Here is a 15818-nt window from a genome sequence, read left to right on the forward strand (position 1 = left end):
AGTTTTTCTGTTTTTGTATACAGCTTCTGTCTCCAGCCCAACAAGTTGTCCAATAAAGTTCACACAAATACAAAATGGAAATATGCCCATTAACTAGGTGATATGTTTAAGACAACCGAATTAGTTTAAGATGAAACTCAATGTTTTTAGTCATGTTTTGTGTTGAAAGATGAAGAAAACGCTGCTTAAAGATTATTTTTACATTACAAGACTTTTGAAAATCGAGAACTTAAATCTTCATTAAAAACAAAAATTACACGTATTTTATAGTAAAAGTGCAAAGTATAGTATCTCTTTTTGCAAATTCTCCATTTTTGAGCGTTACATTATCGGAATTACAGTCGGCTTACGGAGAGTTGAAAAAAAAAAAGCCATAACAATTGAAGACACAGGCTGCGAACTAAAGTATACATGAAATTTAAAACCCTAATGTGTATAACGGGAATGAATCTGAGAAGAAGATAGACGATTTCGCGCCAAGAACTCTGAAACACGGAGTAACTGAAAACCCAACTATACACCTCCTGCAGCTTCGATTATCAACATGGTATGCTAATTTCGGGCAAGATTTAATCTGTGATCCTTCAAGCGATTAGGGTTTGATTTTTGATCTTTTTTGCTTTTTCCTTTCTTTCAGTTTTCGATTGCGGCGATCAATGATACGGAATCCAAAGAGAAGTGGGAGCCTTTAGCTCCTAGCAAAGAAGCTCAGGTTTTCTTCTGATTTAGGGCTGCTTTTAATTTGTAGAAAGATTCTCGCAACTTCAATTCTGGGTTTTCTTATTTTTTTGATAATCTTAGGATTGATGAATTTTTTTCTTTGGTTTTTCATAGATGTTGTCTTGTTGGGTGTGTGAATCAATTTTGGTCAAGCTGGGATTTTTCTTTTATATATGTTTGTGATCGATAACCCTTCTGATTAACTGAGAGCTTAACAGAAAATTTAGTTGGTATAAGAAAACAATGATGCATAATCTGAAGCTAGATCAGCTCTTTGTAGAAATAGACATTGAACTGTTTTTTTTTTTTATCCTCGTCAGGAGTTTCATCTGTCACAAACATATCACGATGGTCTTCTCAAGCTTCAAGCTAAAGACTACGAAAAAGCTCGGGAGCTGCTAGAGTCTATCCTTAAGGATCCTATAATAGCTAACTCCAAAGTACAAAAACTCATTCAATTATTCTGATGATTTCTTTGAATAATGAACTCTTTCTAATAGACAGTATTCCAGGTGGAGACCATTGCAAACGACAATCATCTCCATCATCTCAGGTCAAGCTCCATGTTTTAATTCATCTAGTTACATTTGGTTATATGTCTAGTTATCGATTTTCGTATTTCAAGTATGTCATGCAGTCATGTTTATTAGTACTGTGGTCGTCTGTAAATAATTTCTGTATAGCATTTTTGCAGATTTTTGGCTTTGAAGAACCTTGCCACTGTGTTTCTTGAGCTAGGTTCAAGTCATTACGAGAATGCTCTAAACTGTTATCTCCAGGCCATAGACATAGATGCAAAAGATTCTGTGCTGTGGAACCATCTAGGAACGCTATCATGTTCTATGGGATTACTGAGTATTTCACGATGGGCATTTGAGCAGGGACTTCTCTGCAGCCCCAATAATTGTACGCACGATTCTTTTTCTTATTCGTCTTCCAATACATATATTATACATAAACGTATATGTATATCTGATTTCTCTCTGTTTGGGTTCACATTGGTCATATATGATATGGACTGTTGCATCTATGCTTCACCCCTGAATGTTGAATTGGCTAATATGCAGGGAACTGCATGGAGAAACTTCTAGAAGTTCTCATTGCCATAGGTGATGAAGTTTCCTGTCTTTCAGTTGCAAATCTGATTTTGAGGCATTGGCCTTCGCATTCTCGAGCTTTGCATGTTAAACACTCTATCGAAGAAACAGATCCAGCTCCTTTTGCGCCCAAGGGTATAGATAAGCTTGAACCTCAGCACGTTCGGCTCAAATTTCTTGGCAAAAGAAAAGTGTCTGACAAGAATCAGGAAAAGAATGCTGCTTCCAAGAAATTGAAAAAAAGAGTGCAAGTTAAAGTTCCTGAAGCTTCATGGGTGGCACTATTAGATACTCTTCTGGGGATAGTCCATCCTTCGTGTGAAACTGTGGCCATATCAGCTGATATACCAATAACCATTGAATTAGCTCTTAGTACAGAAGCTGTAAGGCAGGGTCTGGCGAAGAAGGATCATTGTCTGGAATCAGATTCAAGCATTGTGTCTGTTAAGGATTGCAACATAGAAAGAGAAAGTGGTGGTGAGGTTAAAGAAAAAGAGCCTGCATTTTCTTCCCAAGAGAGGCGGAGTACTCGTCTTGAGCGGCTTCGGAACCAGAAACCTGAGAAGGAAGAGATAGAATTTGATTATATCAAGGCTCCTAGTAGTGACATCCTCCAATATCTTGAGACGTTTGTCTCTGAAAGGGAATTCAGCAGAGTTTCTGGTTCTTTTTGCCTTAAGGAACCGGATCCAATTTCTGAACACGCTGTCGTTTCTAATTTTGTGAAAGAAACTTCAGAAAATTATGGTGCTTATCATATGGGTCATTTGCTTCTAGAGTATATTGCTAGTAAATGTGAACATCTATTGAGTCGTGATGCAGCCTTAAAAATTTTGGAGTTAGAAAAGCTCACTAGACACTGGGGACGAGATCGGAAACCTGAATGCAGTCTTTTTCTCGCCGAGCTGTACTATGACCTTGAATCTAAACGATCAGATATTCCTGATTGCCCATCATGCATGGTAGAAGTGGCATACCATCTCTCTAAGATAATTGAATCAGTCACCCTTGATAATGCTATCGAGACTACACCAATTTCTTGGGAGGGAAGTTTTTCTGACTCCTCATCAAAGAGTTTTCAAGGTGATCAGACTGCTAAGGAGGTGTTAGAATATAATAAAAGATCCTTCTGGGCTAGATATTTCTGGCTGAGTGCACGATTATCAATTTTGGAGGATAATAAAGCTAAAGCCCATGAAGAATTTTTGAGGTGTTTGTCATTGTTGGACAAGGAAGGTATTGGAGAATCTTCTGTCGTAATTCAGCTGCCTCATTGCAGAAGAATTCGAGAGCTCAACATCAACAGACTCATCCATGAAATAAATCTGCTGAAGATTGATTTCTTGTTGGAAAAGACTATACCTGAGATGATGGAGAAAGAATTTTATTCGGAGTGTGTAAATTTACTTGCATCACTTTTATTTCCAAATAAAGACATCTGGCCTGCATCATCTGTGAAAACGGAAGAAGGGATCTCCTCTACTGAGTTTTCAGCACTTGACGTTTTGATAAAAGCATGCCAGAAGAGTAAGCCTATAGATGTGGAGGTTTATATGAACGGTCATAGAAGAAAGTTGCAGGTTCTCTTGGAATCAAGTAGTACGGGGGAATCTGTTGTGACACCTAAAACCACATATAAAAACTCAAGTGAAAGTTGGAATCACTTGGTGGCAGAGGAAGTCAAGGCAATTCTTCTTTGTATCTCTCAAGTGAAGAACTTCCTTGACCAGTCAGATAACTCTGTAAGTCTGAATAATTTTTTGACATATATGGTCTGGTTATGAGAAAATATTTGAAAGTCTGATTATCTTTGTTTGATTTGGATATGTGATTCTGATCACGCTAGCACAAGCGCATGAAATAAATAATACACATGGTCACTGACCTTGTTTGAATCATTAACTTCCTTATCTGCTTGTTCTTGCCTGATATGCTAATTCAAAATTTGATAATCTTCAGGCTATTGTACTAGACACTACTTAAAAGTATAAAGTTGTAAATAAAAATTTACATAGGTAACTAGTAGGCAGTAAAATGTAAAAGAGATAAATAACGGAACAGCTTTGTGGCCGTGTTTATTGATGTGTACGTTTGATGTGCAGAATGGCATGGTTGCCCCAAGAGATTGTGTAGCTGGTTTACAATCTTTGCTTTTGACAGTCATGTCAAATATCGCGAGCCATTTTCTTTCTAAGAGATATTCAGATTCTCAAAATGCTGACGGGATTGAAGAAGAGCAGAAATCTTGCTTTCTCGATGCAGCTATTGGATTCTGTAAACTTCAACACCTTGATTCTACCATGTCTACTAAATCCCAGGTAAGTCATGGCTTTCTGGATCTCCCAGTTTTATATAGCTAGGCGAGTCTTTTACTATCAGCCATGACACTGAAAGCTATGTCTGTTGCTTTGTGATATAGGACTTTCTGAATTTTGTTTATTTCAGGTTGAATTGATTATAGGTCTCCATGATTTGCTTGCTGAATACGGGCTTTGCTGTGCTGGTAAAAATTGTGCGGGAGAGGAAGGAGCTTTTCTTAGATTTGCAATTAAGCATTTATTGGCTGTGGACATGATAATCAAATCTAGTATCAACCCCCCAGATGGCCTTGGACCTGATATGGCATTGCCTGGAAAATTATGCAGAGGTGAAACAGAATCATTTGTCGCAGATGTGCTTGTTGAGAAAAACGAAAACACCAAAACTGATTCTAAGAAGGATGGTTCTGAAGAAAGAGGTGGTTATAGAGAAAAAGAAGAGTCAGAACAAGAAAGTAAACTGATTCTGGAAGAAACAGAAGAAGTTGCTGAAGAAGAGAAAGATGAACTTGAGTTGTTAATCAATAACGCTTTAGATCAGTGCGTTTTCTGCCTGTATGGTCTGAATCTTAGAGGCGATGGTTCCTATGAAGGTGAGCTTGCTGTGCACAAAAACACTAGCCGCGGAGATTATCAGACAAAGGAACAATGTGTTGATGTTTTCCAGTACATACTACCCTATGCCAAGGCTTCCTCTGTGAGTGATATTTCCTTAACTTGGTAGACTCATTTGCATATGTTTGTGATAAGTGTATGCCAAAGTTTATTTTCTTGTACTTGGCGCATAAATCTATATATACTCAAAGTTCAATCGTAGTGGGGGTACTGGAAGCTACCGAGTATTAGCACAAGTTGGTGGTTTTAATTTTTTTCCTGTTCGAGTAGATAAATATCGTATTGCATTCTACCAAAATAGCTATTCATTACTATAACTAGGTTCACATGTCAATGTCAACTCGTCTATACCAAACAATGCATATAGAATTAAGCATGGATGGCCAGCAACCCCGCACGCAGAAATTGGAATTTATTGCACGTTGTATTCAGTAGATGAGTCAAAATTGATATTCTCTGGTAAACTTATAGCATTTCCTACATTGATCTTCCGAAACGCCTATTGTAACTCGTGTAGCTAAAACCATATATCTGGTGTTTAACAAATAAGTTGTTCAACCCACATGTGCACACACAAAATAGAATGTGTTGCTACCAGTGTTCAATACACACACACCGTGTTTTCAAGATAGTCTCTGGTAATCTTATACCTATGCTTTTTGTCTCAGAGAACAGGACTCGTTAAACTCCGGAGAGTCTTGAGAGCAATTAAAAAGCATTTTTCACAACCGCCAGATGATCTCCTAGTTGGCAATGTGATAGATAAATTTTTAGATGACCCTGAATTATGTGAAGACAAACTCTCATACGAGGCTGGTTCTGAAGGTTTCCTTGAAACCGTAACTAAATGCATAATTCCCAGCAGAACTCTCAGCGAGTACAAGGTATCACTGCTCCACAGGTATAACTAAGCATTTTCTTGTATGAATTCCTCTTACCAAAAATAACACCCATAGTCTGATATTGTTCAGCTGATTGAGTAGAAATAACAATGCAAGATGTTCTGAATGTTATGTCTAGAAATTTTCACATGGTAATGTTTTAGTGACAAGCAGAAGTAGGATGGATAAGTTTTCTATAATCTTATTTTTGTTCTCGTCCAAAATGGCGAACCACAAAAGAGAATTTTCTGTCACTGCCAAAGAAGAAATATTGCATTCTGAATTATTTGTGATGGTGGAATACGTAAGGATATTGTATTAACTTGCTTGCAGTTCCGATTCGGATGTCTACCGCAACTTGTTTTATTTCTTAGCTCAGTCTGAGGAAGTTAGCGCTAGTGATAAATGGCCCGGCTTTGTTCTCACTAAGGAAGGAGAAGAGTTTGTACAGCAGAATACAAATCTGTTCAAATATGATCTGATCTATAATCCTTTGCGCTTTGAGAGTTGGGAAAAGCTTGGCAATATTTACGACGAGGCAAGTTCTTTCATTCGTTCTTGTTGTTACTGTAGTTATATGTCAACTTGTTGAATATTTTGGAATTGTACCTTTAAATATAAGTGATGAGTAGATCCTGTTTTGTAAGCTAGCTTTTGGGGATGAGTTCTAACCCGAGAAGTAAGAAAGGGTGGCTTTGTGTCTTTCGTTAATTGGTCTTTATTCATGTTTTGATAATTACTTGCATTTCCCACTTGTTTTTTTCACTTAAATCAGGAAGTAGATTTGTTGCTAAATGATGGGAGTAAGCACATTAATGTTGTTGGATGGAGGAAGAATGCTGCTCTCTCGCAAAGAGTTGAAACAAGCAGAAGAAGAAGCAGACGTTGCCTGCTAATGAGTTTAGCGTTGGCAAATTCACCAGATCAACAGGTATCATTTGTCACCTTAATCCATGCTTACTTACTTACTGCATAACATAAAATAGATGTTGCCGTTTTAGTACGTCCCCAGTGCTATGCTTATAGGTGGTAACCTCTTCAGGTAACTATGTGAATGTGCATTAAACCAAAAAAAAAAATCCTACCTTGCTATAGAGAGAAGTTATAAGTTCGATCAGATACCTCTTTAAGTTGCAATAATGAGCTTAAGTAGCAGGAATTACTCAGTACAGCTGGATTTTAATAGAGGAATAGCGTTTTTGGAGAGCTGTCCAGTTTTATTCCTGTAGTATATTCTAATGTCCTGTTGTTGTTATTAATCATGTTCTTGTATTGCTCTTCTATCGTAGTCTGAGATCCATGAGCTATTGGCGCTGGTATACTATGACAGCCTACAGAGTGTTGTGCCGTTTTATGATCAGAGGTCTGTGCTACCCTCCAGGGATGCAACGTGGACAAGATTTTGTGAGAACTCAATGAAGCATTTCAAGAAAGCCTTTGCACATAGGTAGAGTTTGATTGTTATTAAAAGTGTGTTCACTTTGGTCGATTACGTATGAGGCTGAGAATTTCTTTTCCTTAACCCATCATGAACAGACAAGATTGGTCACATGCATTCTACCTGGGAAAACTTAGTGAGAAGCTTGGGCACTCGTATGAAATTTCTTTATCCTACTATGACCAAGCCATGAAATTGAATCCGTCTGCCGTAGATTCTGTGTATAGAATGCATGCTTCTCGTCTGAAGCTTCTAAATGCTTGCGGGAAACAGAATTTAGAGGCCTTAAAGGTATGTGGTTGACGCTCTACTGTTTTTATCTTTCTCATTTGCAGCATAACAGGCGTCATTTGTTCAACTTGTAACTACAGCATCATTAATTTAAAAGAAAAATCTTGTTAAATCCAGTCTCAGACTAAGAAGTCCATGATTAATTAGCTATTCTGCTTCTGAGAACCTTAAAGGACTGCTTAATTTCCTGCTAACCTTTCAGGCCCTCGCCTCTTATTGCTTTGACGAATCTATAAAGGATACCGCTATGGCAATCATTAATACAACGACTTTTGGATCTTCTCGTACACTGGAAGAAGCTCAAGATGGAAACTTGGACGCAAGTAATGCTACAACTAGAGAGGGATCAATTCAGATGGAAGGGATATGGCATATGCTCTACAACGACAGCCTTTCTGCACTGGGAATCTGTGTAGAAGGAGATCTTAAACATTTTCATAAAGCGAGATACATGCTTGCCCAAGGGTTGTATAGAAGGGGTGGGAGCAGTGATCTTCAAAGAGCAAAAGAAGAACTTTCTTTTTGTTTCAAATCATCGCGGTCAAGTTTTACAATCAATATGTGGGAGATTGATGGCATGCTTAAAAAGGGAAGGTGCGCACATGATGGCATGCTTCTGCTTGTTTCAATTCATTGCTTTAACAATGATGATTAGAATATCCTTCTGATCAACAACCTGTTATAAATGGATGAGTATTTGGTACGAATCATGTAAGTTTAGCCCCACAATTATGCTTGTGGGAATATGTCATGTATATGTTTCTTTTCCTTCTATTTAGGCGGAAAACTCCAAGTGTGGCTGGTAACAAGAAGGCTCTTGAAGTTAACCTGCCAGAAAGTTCACGGAAATTCATTACTTGCATCCGCAAATACTTACTGTTCTATTTGAGACTATTGGAGGAAACTGGAGATGTCAACACACTAGAACGAGCCTTTAATTCTCTTCGATCAGATAAGAGGGTAAGGACCTGATCATTTCTATCAAAGACTTTGCTGGTACCCTTAGTAGTCACTTTTTCGTAAATTTGATACTGTTTATACGGAACTAAACGTTCCTTGTCAGAATGGTGTTGGGCAATGGATTGTTGCATTATGAAGGCTTGACTTAGGTCGATTATAATTATTTCAGTTGTGTCTAACATCTCGTAGAATACTATACCAGTAGAGAATAAATATCGCGATGTCATCATCAAGGTGTCATAAGTTGAACTAGTTTGCTTAATGCTAATGTCGCACTCTACAAATTTTGAACCCAGTTCTCTCTATGCGTTGAAGACCTTGTACCAGTTGCCATAGGAAGATACATAAATGCACTGGTGTCCTCTATGAGTCAGGTTGAGTGTGCAGGAGCGAATGTCAACCGTGATAGTCAGTTAGAGAAAATATTTTCTCTCTTTATAGAACAAGGAAGCATATGGCCAGGCATATGCAATTTTCCTGAAATAAGAGGTCCAGAAACCTCAGAGAGCAGCTTATACAGGTAATCAATTTTGTATGCGGCATGAATTTATTTTCCGGCGTGGCCGTTGGATATTCGCTATCCCATATTGATTATTCCTTTTGCAGATTTCTACACCAGTACATTGTATCTCTTGAACTAGACAACAAGGTTGAGACCCTGGAAGCCATAAATGATAAGATTCGCAAGCGTTTCAAGAATCCAAAGTTGTCTAATAGCTTTTCTGCTAAAGTTGGCAGACATGCTTCTCTTGCTTGGTGCCGAGTTCTGATAATAAGCTTGGCATTAATAACCCCTTTGCAGCAAGCATCCTCGGCGGAAAGTCAAGTAATAAATCCATCATTTGGTTTTCTGGAAAACAGACGGGTGCTTTGTGTTGATCTCCAGTCAGAACTCTGGAATTCTTCGTTTGAGGATCCTTCAGAATCCCAGATGCTTGAGGAAAAATGGCGCCCTGTTCTGTCCAAGATCAAGAACGTACTGGTTTCCAATAAAGTCTCGGAGGAGAATCTGGAGATCGCTAATTCTTTACTTAAAAGTTGTTACAATTTCTTCCGAGAAACAGCTTCAGTTGCACTTCCTTCTGAAATCAACCTCTATTCTGCACTGCCTCGGCTAGCAACAGAGGGGAAACTTCTTCCAGGCATCGAAGGAGTTGAAGTCATTGATGTAAGCATCCCAAGGAAACTTCTTATGTGGGCTTACACGCTATTTCATGGACAGTATGGAAGCATCTCTCAGGTCGTGAAATATATGGAAGAAAATACCAAGGTAAGAAAATTAACCAGTCTGCTCATTATTTTAATCTCAGTCTTTTACATGCAAAGCATCTTTTATACCTACTTGTAAAACCTACTCACCTAGGTTAAAATTTCTAGACTACAACAGTCGTATTGAATTTACAAACTTATTTTTTTAGACTTATTGCTAACTATTGAAGTTTGGTAAAGTCATTCATTTACAAATTGTTTGTGATTATTTGCAGCAAAAAATGAAGAGAGGAGCTTCAACTTCATTAGTGGTTCCTTCGGTTCAATCAAGTTAGTTACTCTAATTTATCTTGAACTTTTTACCTCCTTGTATGTGCTTGTTTGTGTTTGTTCTGCAAAGGTTTGATATATGCTCTCTCTCTCTCTCTCTCTCAAGAGATAAGGACAGGTTCGGTAACACCTGCATGCTGAACCAATTTCCTCAGATCGCTCTAAGCATGATTCTTCGTCTAGAATAGCTGAAGTTGATTTAATTTTGACGTTTGCATCTCGCGGTCGCTTGTTGTTGATTGTCAAAGAGAGCGTGCTTTCATTTTACTTCTTTCACAGAAGATCTTAAACCAACCCCATGAAACTGAATATCATATTTGATTATGGATAGGTGGAAACAATGAACTCGAAGCTGCTCCTAAGCTTGCGCAGGAAATAGCAGCCGGTTCAGTGGGTGGGGACAGTTGTGGCTCCACATCTGCACCATTGTAACAGTGTCTAGTCTGCAGAGAAGAGAAGTGGCTTAATCTCATTTCTTCTTTTCATTTTGTTGTATCTTGCTTTTAGCAAGAAAAAAAAAAAAGAAAACTGAGTAAATTGTCATATAGTGTTTCTCCATTGGGAGTGTATGTATTGTAGGATGATGTAAATTGAATTGAATCGCAATTTTAATTTCAACAACTGCATCCACTACAATCCGTTCCTTTTATTTTGGTTTTGCACATTACAAGATATATATGAGACGAAAAGCATAAGGTACAACAATTTACAAAACCTCTGCACAGGTTTTAATTATACAAAATGTGTATAAACAAAATATTACATATATTTGTGTTTTGTATAACGAAAGGTGTCTTGGTTTAAATTGTAGTCAATGTTTGGGAATCCAGCAACCATGTAAGCCATAAGGAAGACCATAAGGAAACTTGGCTCTTGCTATTTCTTCAAAAGAGCTTCCATCAAGCAAGATGGCATAGCTTCCTCCATTTTCTTCACTTACTATAGATATCACCACTCCTTTCACAGCACACAAAACCAAAAATTCAAAACTCATATATATCCAATTATTACAATCAAATCATTGCATTTTAAACTAACCATCATCCTCAAGGGTTGCGCCAGGTCGAGGCACAAAGAATGGTTCGGATGGTATAATACCGTGTTCATGCCAGTTCTTCACCTTCTTCTCCACAATATCAACCTGTCTCTCATACAATCATCACAAATACATTACCTCTTCGCTATAGGTAAGCAAAAGAATACAGGGAACAAACTGTTTTAAGGAAATAGTAAAATAAGTTACCTTGGAGAGAGCATTGGGGAAGTTACAAGGACGTTTAGCACCACACGCATAAACGTAACGGTATTTTTTACCCAAATACAAAGGATTGATGCTGCACATGTCCATCGCTCTCCCATGCTTCTCAGCCTCCACCGCCGTCTCCAGCTTCCCGTATTTGCTCCCATCCAACGGTATCTTAAATCTCCCAATCCTAATATATACATATATATATAGCACACATACGGTTACATTGATATATATATTGTAGCTATATAATAATCAAAGTTGAACATGTAGCTAGGTACTAGTCATTAGATAGTTGAATCATGAATATATACCTAGCATCGGGCAAAACGTCGTGACCATGGGAAGAACGTAGTGTGTGAAGACGGAGCATATCGAGTATCCGAGTATCCGCGTTGTGTTCGCAACAATCTGCAATGATGACCGTCGCTTTCCCGTCGCCATTTTCATCTTCTTCGTATGCGTTTATAAAGTGAAACGTCACGTACGCCGGGACCTCCACGCTCGCCACCTTAATTACCATAAAAGATAATTGAAATTGGCTTAGTAAATAGATATAGAACAACATTATGCATCAACCATTTTTCTACAATCGTGAGTCAATTTTATGCACATATTTGTACGTCAAATCTATATCTCCAAATACTAAATGACAATAGTTTACAAGAAATTAAGAAAACATGAAATACATGTGACCAACAAAAAAAAGAAAAACAGAAAAAAACCATGAATACTATCTTCTTCTTTTATTTTTTTTGATTAACGGTTAGTTTTAAGAATAATTTTGGTGATAGATAATATACTAAAGAAAATTCAGACAATCCGAAACTGAAATAAAATAAATAAGAGTGAGAAAACAATCCATTGACTTACGATTTGTCCGGTGAGTTTGGACATGACATGAACAAAAGCTCCGTGTTCGGGACACCACTCGAACTTGTAGAGCGGCGTCGGCTCAGCTCTAAGCAGATTCTTCACCGAATATCTCAGGGGCATTTCCGGTATCACAACATAATTCTCCGTCACCGCAAACGAGTGAACCCACCCGGGTCCCCACGACCCGGCCCGGCACTTCACCCGGCCCACAACCTCCCTTTTATTCGACCCGGCCTCCATCCTCACGACCCGATAACCCGGTTTAACAAGATCCGGTATCAACGTCCACATCTCCGTCTCCGTTACAATCGGATGCGCTGATTGGATCATATGATCGCACAATCCGTCGTCGTATTCGAATTTCCCGATCGTCTCTAACGTCTCGTGGTCCACCAAAATCGATCCTTTTTGAGTCTCCGTGAGGCACATCACTCGTCCGTCACCGAGACGGACCACTCCGGTGTTGGCGTTGTCCGTTAAGGACTCGCCGGAGAAAAGTTTGACCAATTCTCCGATCCCGGAGAAAAGGTTTTTGAAGCTGTTTCTCGCCGGTTTTGGAACCTCGGAGAATTCGCGGTAACAGAGTTTCTTGTGTTTCTTGGCGGCTTTGTAGGCGTCGGATTCGAGGAGACGGTGGCCTGAGAATATACGACCGTCGTCGAATTGGAGCTTGACGAGTGTCGAGTAGCCGTCGAAGAGATGCCGGAAATCATGGTCTCCGATGTTCCATAAGCCCGGACCGTTTCTTAGGTACGTACCATTCTGCATGTCAACTAATTTCATTAATTTTATCCTCACTTTTGACTTTTGAAAATAAATTAATGTTTAATCCTGCTTGATGATTCTTATGTATATGGAATTTTTGTTCTTTTGGAATGTTATTTGATCAATTAACAATTAAAAAAAAAAACCTTTACGTAAGTGAAAGAAAAGGAATGCATTTCTTTTTTATTTTTTATTTTGTCAGAGGAATGCATATTATATATGTGAACACAGATATCTGATTTATCAGTTCAACACCAAAAAAAAAAAACAAATCTTATAATTTTTCAGTGTCAAAAAAAGCAAAAAGTTGTATTTTTCATATTTTGTTAAGTGAATGTATATATCAGTGTCTTTTTGGATATATGTTTGTACGCTGATTTAGATTGCAATTCGTATACGCACCAGGCACCACCAACCATGCCTTATCAGTTATCACCGTCTAGTAAATATAACAGAACATAGTTTTGAATATTCCGAACCTTTGATCTATAATTTCTGCGGATTTTCACTATATATACTACTATCTAGTACGAAATCAAATCGATTAGACTTTTAGTAATGAACATATATATGTATAACAGTATAAGAAAGAAGGCATTTGGAATAAAAATAATTAAATATGGATGCATATATGAATTTAAAATGGTTTTTTCTTACTGTATATATATATATATATATATATGCATGTCAGCATGTGCCAGTATGAGTGTATTTTGTGTGCACGATACATATTTGTATAATTGTAAGAATTTCCACGAATACAGTTAAAAGAAATTTGGAACAATATTGAAAAAAAGATAAAAGACAAACCAGCCAAGTGGGGATCTTGCCTTGGACAGTAAGCTCACCCTCCCACTTCTCTTGTTGTACACTTGTCCACGCAACATGACACCGTCTTTCACCTTCCACACTCTCTCTTTCCGGAGACGACGCCGGCAAGTTGATTACAGCTCTGGTTACACCGGAGATCCTCCGGGAGAATAATCGGTGAGAGATTTGGGGTTTTGTTTTTATTTGTTTGTCGTCGATGGATTTGTCGGAACAAAGACTAGTGATTCTAGTTGAGGACAAAACATGATGATGACTCATCATTGCTTTGGTTGTGATCAAAGAAGCCATACTGGCAATTTTTATTTTGTTATATACAAAAATATATATAGTGGATCTAGATGTTTTGAAAAGAGGGCACAGAGGACAAATTCAAGAAAGGAAATGAAGTGTTAGTGAATGTTTGGTGCAACACATATAATGTATTTATAGGGCCTCGCTTGAGGGATCTTGTTACAATTGATGCATGTTTATTCAAGTTGATGTAATATACTAATATATATGAATAGGGGTAATTGATAATCATTTAATTACGGAACTTAACGGGTTTTGATATGATACCGCTTGTAGTATACATATACTTTTAAATATGATTTCTCTCTATCCTTCTGTTCGCACGTTTCGAATTGTTGGTGGTACAGACAAGAGACTAGATCTTTTTTTTGTTACTCTTTGTTATCATATCTTACATATACTTATCATACGTATGTGATAAATAAATTAAAATTTACACCAAAAATATATACGAGAGATCTTATCTATCGTCTAATAAATATGATTGGTTTGTATTGCAAAATTTTGGTGGTTTTCTCTGTCTAATGAAGTGGAAAGAGTGAAGAGTATATACAGCATCGTCCAAATGTTCGATTAATACGAGATACGGTCTTTTCATTTAAAAAAAAAAAAGAGACAGTCTTTTCAAATTCTTAGGTAAGAGTTTTATCACTACAAGAAAAACATCATTTTACGACGGCCGAAATGGTCGGTAATTCGTCGTAATAGGGGCATTACGACGGATTACCGACCATTTCAAAATCGTCGTAAACTCATCGTCGTAATAGACAAATCGTCGTAAAATTGTCGTATAATATACGACGACTTTGTTTCGTCGTAACATCGAGGCAAACAAAATCGTCGTAAATGCATCGTACAATTTACGACGAGTTTACATCGAATTGCGTCCACTTGGTCTTCACCTAAACCGTCGTTAAGTGGTTGTTAATGATCGACGTAAGATCGTCGTAAAATGTACGACGCAATAATCGTCGTAAATCAGACGTAAAGTATTTCTTCATTGCGTCGTAAAATCGTCGTAAATCTCGGACGTATAATCGTCGTATTTGTCGTCGTATATTATAGTCGTAAAGTTGTCGTAATATGTACGACGACATTACGACGGTTTGAATAAATCTATTACGACGATTATACGACGATTTATATATATGAAAAATAAAAAAAAATTAATTGAAAATTTTTTAAAAAAAATAATTCGAATTAAAATTTAAATAAAAAAAATAATTTACAATTTGAAAAATTTTAATTTACAAAAAAAACCCTACAGGTCATCTAAATCTAAATGTATATCGTCGATCCCGTCACCGGCCTCCTGGACATCGTCTTGGACGTGCTCCTTGCCGGGTCTTCGGTTTGATGGTCCCGCCGCCTGATCTCCGGCTCCGGCTGTAGGAGGGTCGACCCCGAGAGATCGGAACATCTCCGCGTCCGTCTGCACCGGCGGCGGTCGAGTCCTAGTAGATGACCCGACGGCAGACGATCCTCCGAGAACCCCATCCGCCTTCAGCTTGTCCAGCTGCGCCATGAGTACCGGGTTGTCGGCTCCCATGATCTCGAAAAGACCGTAGAGCATGTCGATCTTTGTCTCGTACCGGTCGATCGTCGTCTCGTACTGGTTCCGCATCTGATCGATCTCCTGGCGGATAACCGGATCCGCCGGAGCCCGGACGTGACCAGTCGCCGTAGCTCTCGGGGTATCACGGATGGACCCCATCCCTAATACCCGCCCCTTTTTCTTTGGGGCAACCTACAAACATATAAAAACATTATGGTTAGGAATATAATTAATTTAAAACTAAAGTTACATTAATTAAAAAAAGTATTCATAATTAATTACGTACCTCTTCGAAGATCTTGTTCATCTCCGCGACCGTCAGCGCCGGGGTCGATTGGACCGAGCTACCTCCGTCAGACGTTTGACGCGCCTGCTGAGTCAGCTGCGTCTGTCGT

General features: G+C 38.3%; 2 protein-coding genes across 2 annotated transcripts; one reads left to right on the top strand and one right to left on the bottom strand.

Annotated features, from left to right (window-relative positions):
• The first annotated feature begins 385 nt into the window (after window positions 1-385).
• Window positions 386-10389, top strand: LOC18029852. Its single transcript, XM_006412365.2, has 19 exons — window positions 386-547; window positions 638-712; window positions 1041-1160; window positions 1233-1273; window positions 1415-1626; window positions 1788-3559; window positions 3920-4135; window positions 4263-4832; window positions 5419-5651; window positions 5965-6169; window positions 6407-6562; window positions 6921-7078; window positions 7168-7360; window positions 7563-7954; window positions 8140-8320; window positions 8617-8840; window positions 8927-9590; window positions 9805-9859; window positions 10191-10389. The coding sequence occupies exons 1-19, from the start codon at window positions 545-547 to the stop codon at window positions 10289-10291; spliced, it is 5571 nt and encodes a 1856-aa protein (XP_006412428.2). The 5' UTR covers window positions 386-544; the 3' UTR covers window positions 10292-10389.
• Window positions 10390-10478: 89 nt separating this feature from the next.
• Window positions 10479-13925, bottom strand: LOC18029853 (carotenoid cleavage dioxygenase 8, chloroplastic). Its single transcript, XM_006412366.2, has 6 exons — window positions 13557-13925; window positions 11979-12743; window positions 11420-11616; window positions 11103-11292; window positions 10898-11000; window positions 10479-10816 (listed from the first exon to the last, which is right to left on the bottom strand). Exons 1-6 carry the CDS (start codon window positions 13863-13865, stop codon window positions 10671-10673), a joined length of 1710 nt encoding a protein of 569 aa, XP_006412429.1. The 5' UTR covers window positions 13866-13925; the 3' UTR covers window positions 10479-10670.
• Between the last annotated feature and the right edge of the window lie 1893 nt (window positions 13926-15818).

The sequence above is a fragment of the Eutrema salsugineum genome, unplaced genomic scaffold (genome assembly GCF_000478725.1).
Source record: "Eutrema salsugineum unplaced genomic scaffold, Eutsalg1_0 scaffold_1, whole genome shotgun sequence".
Lineage (NCBI taxonomy): Eukaryota > Viridiplantae > Streptophyta > Magnoliopsida > Brassicales > Brassicaceae > Eutrema > Eutrema salsugineum.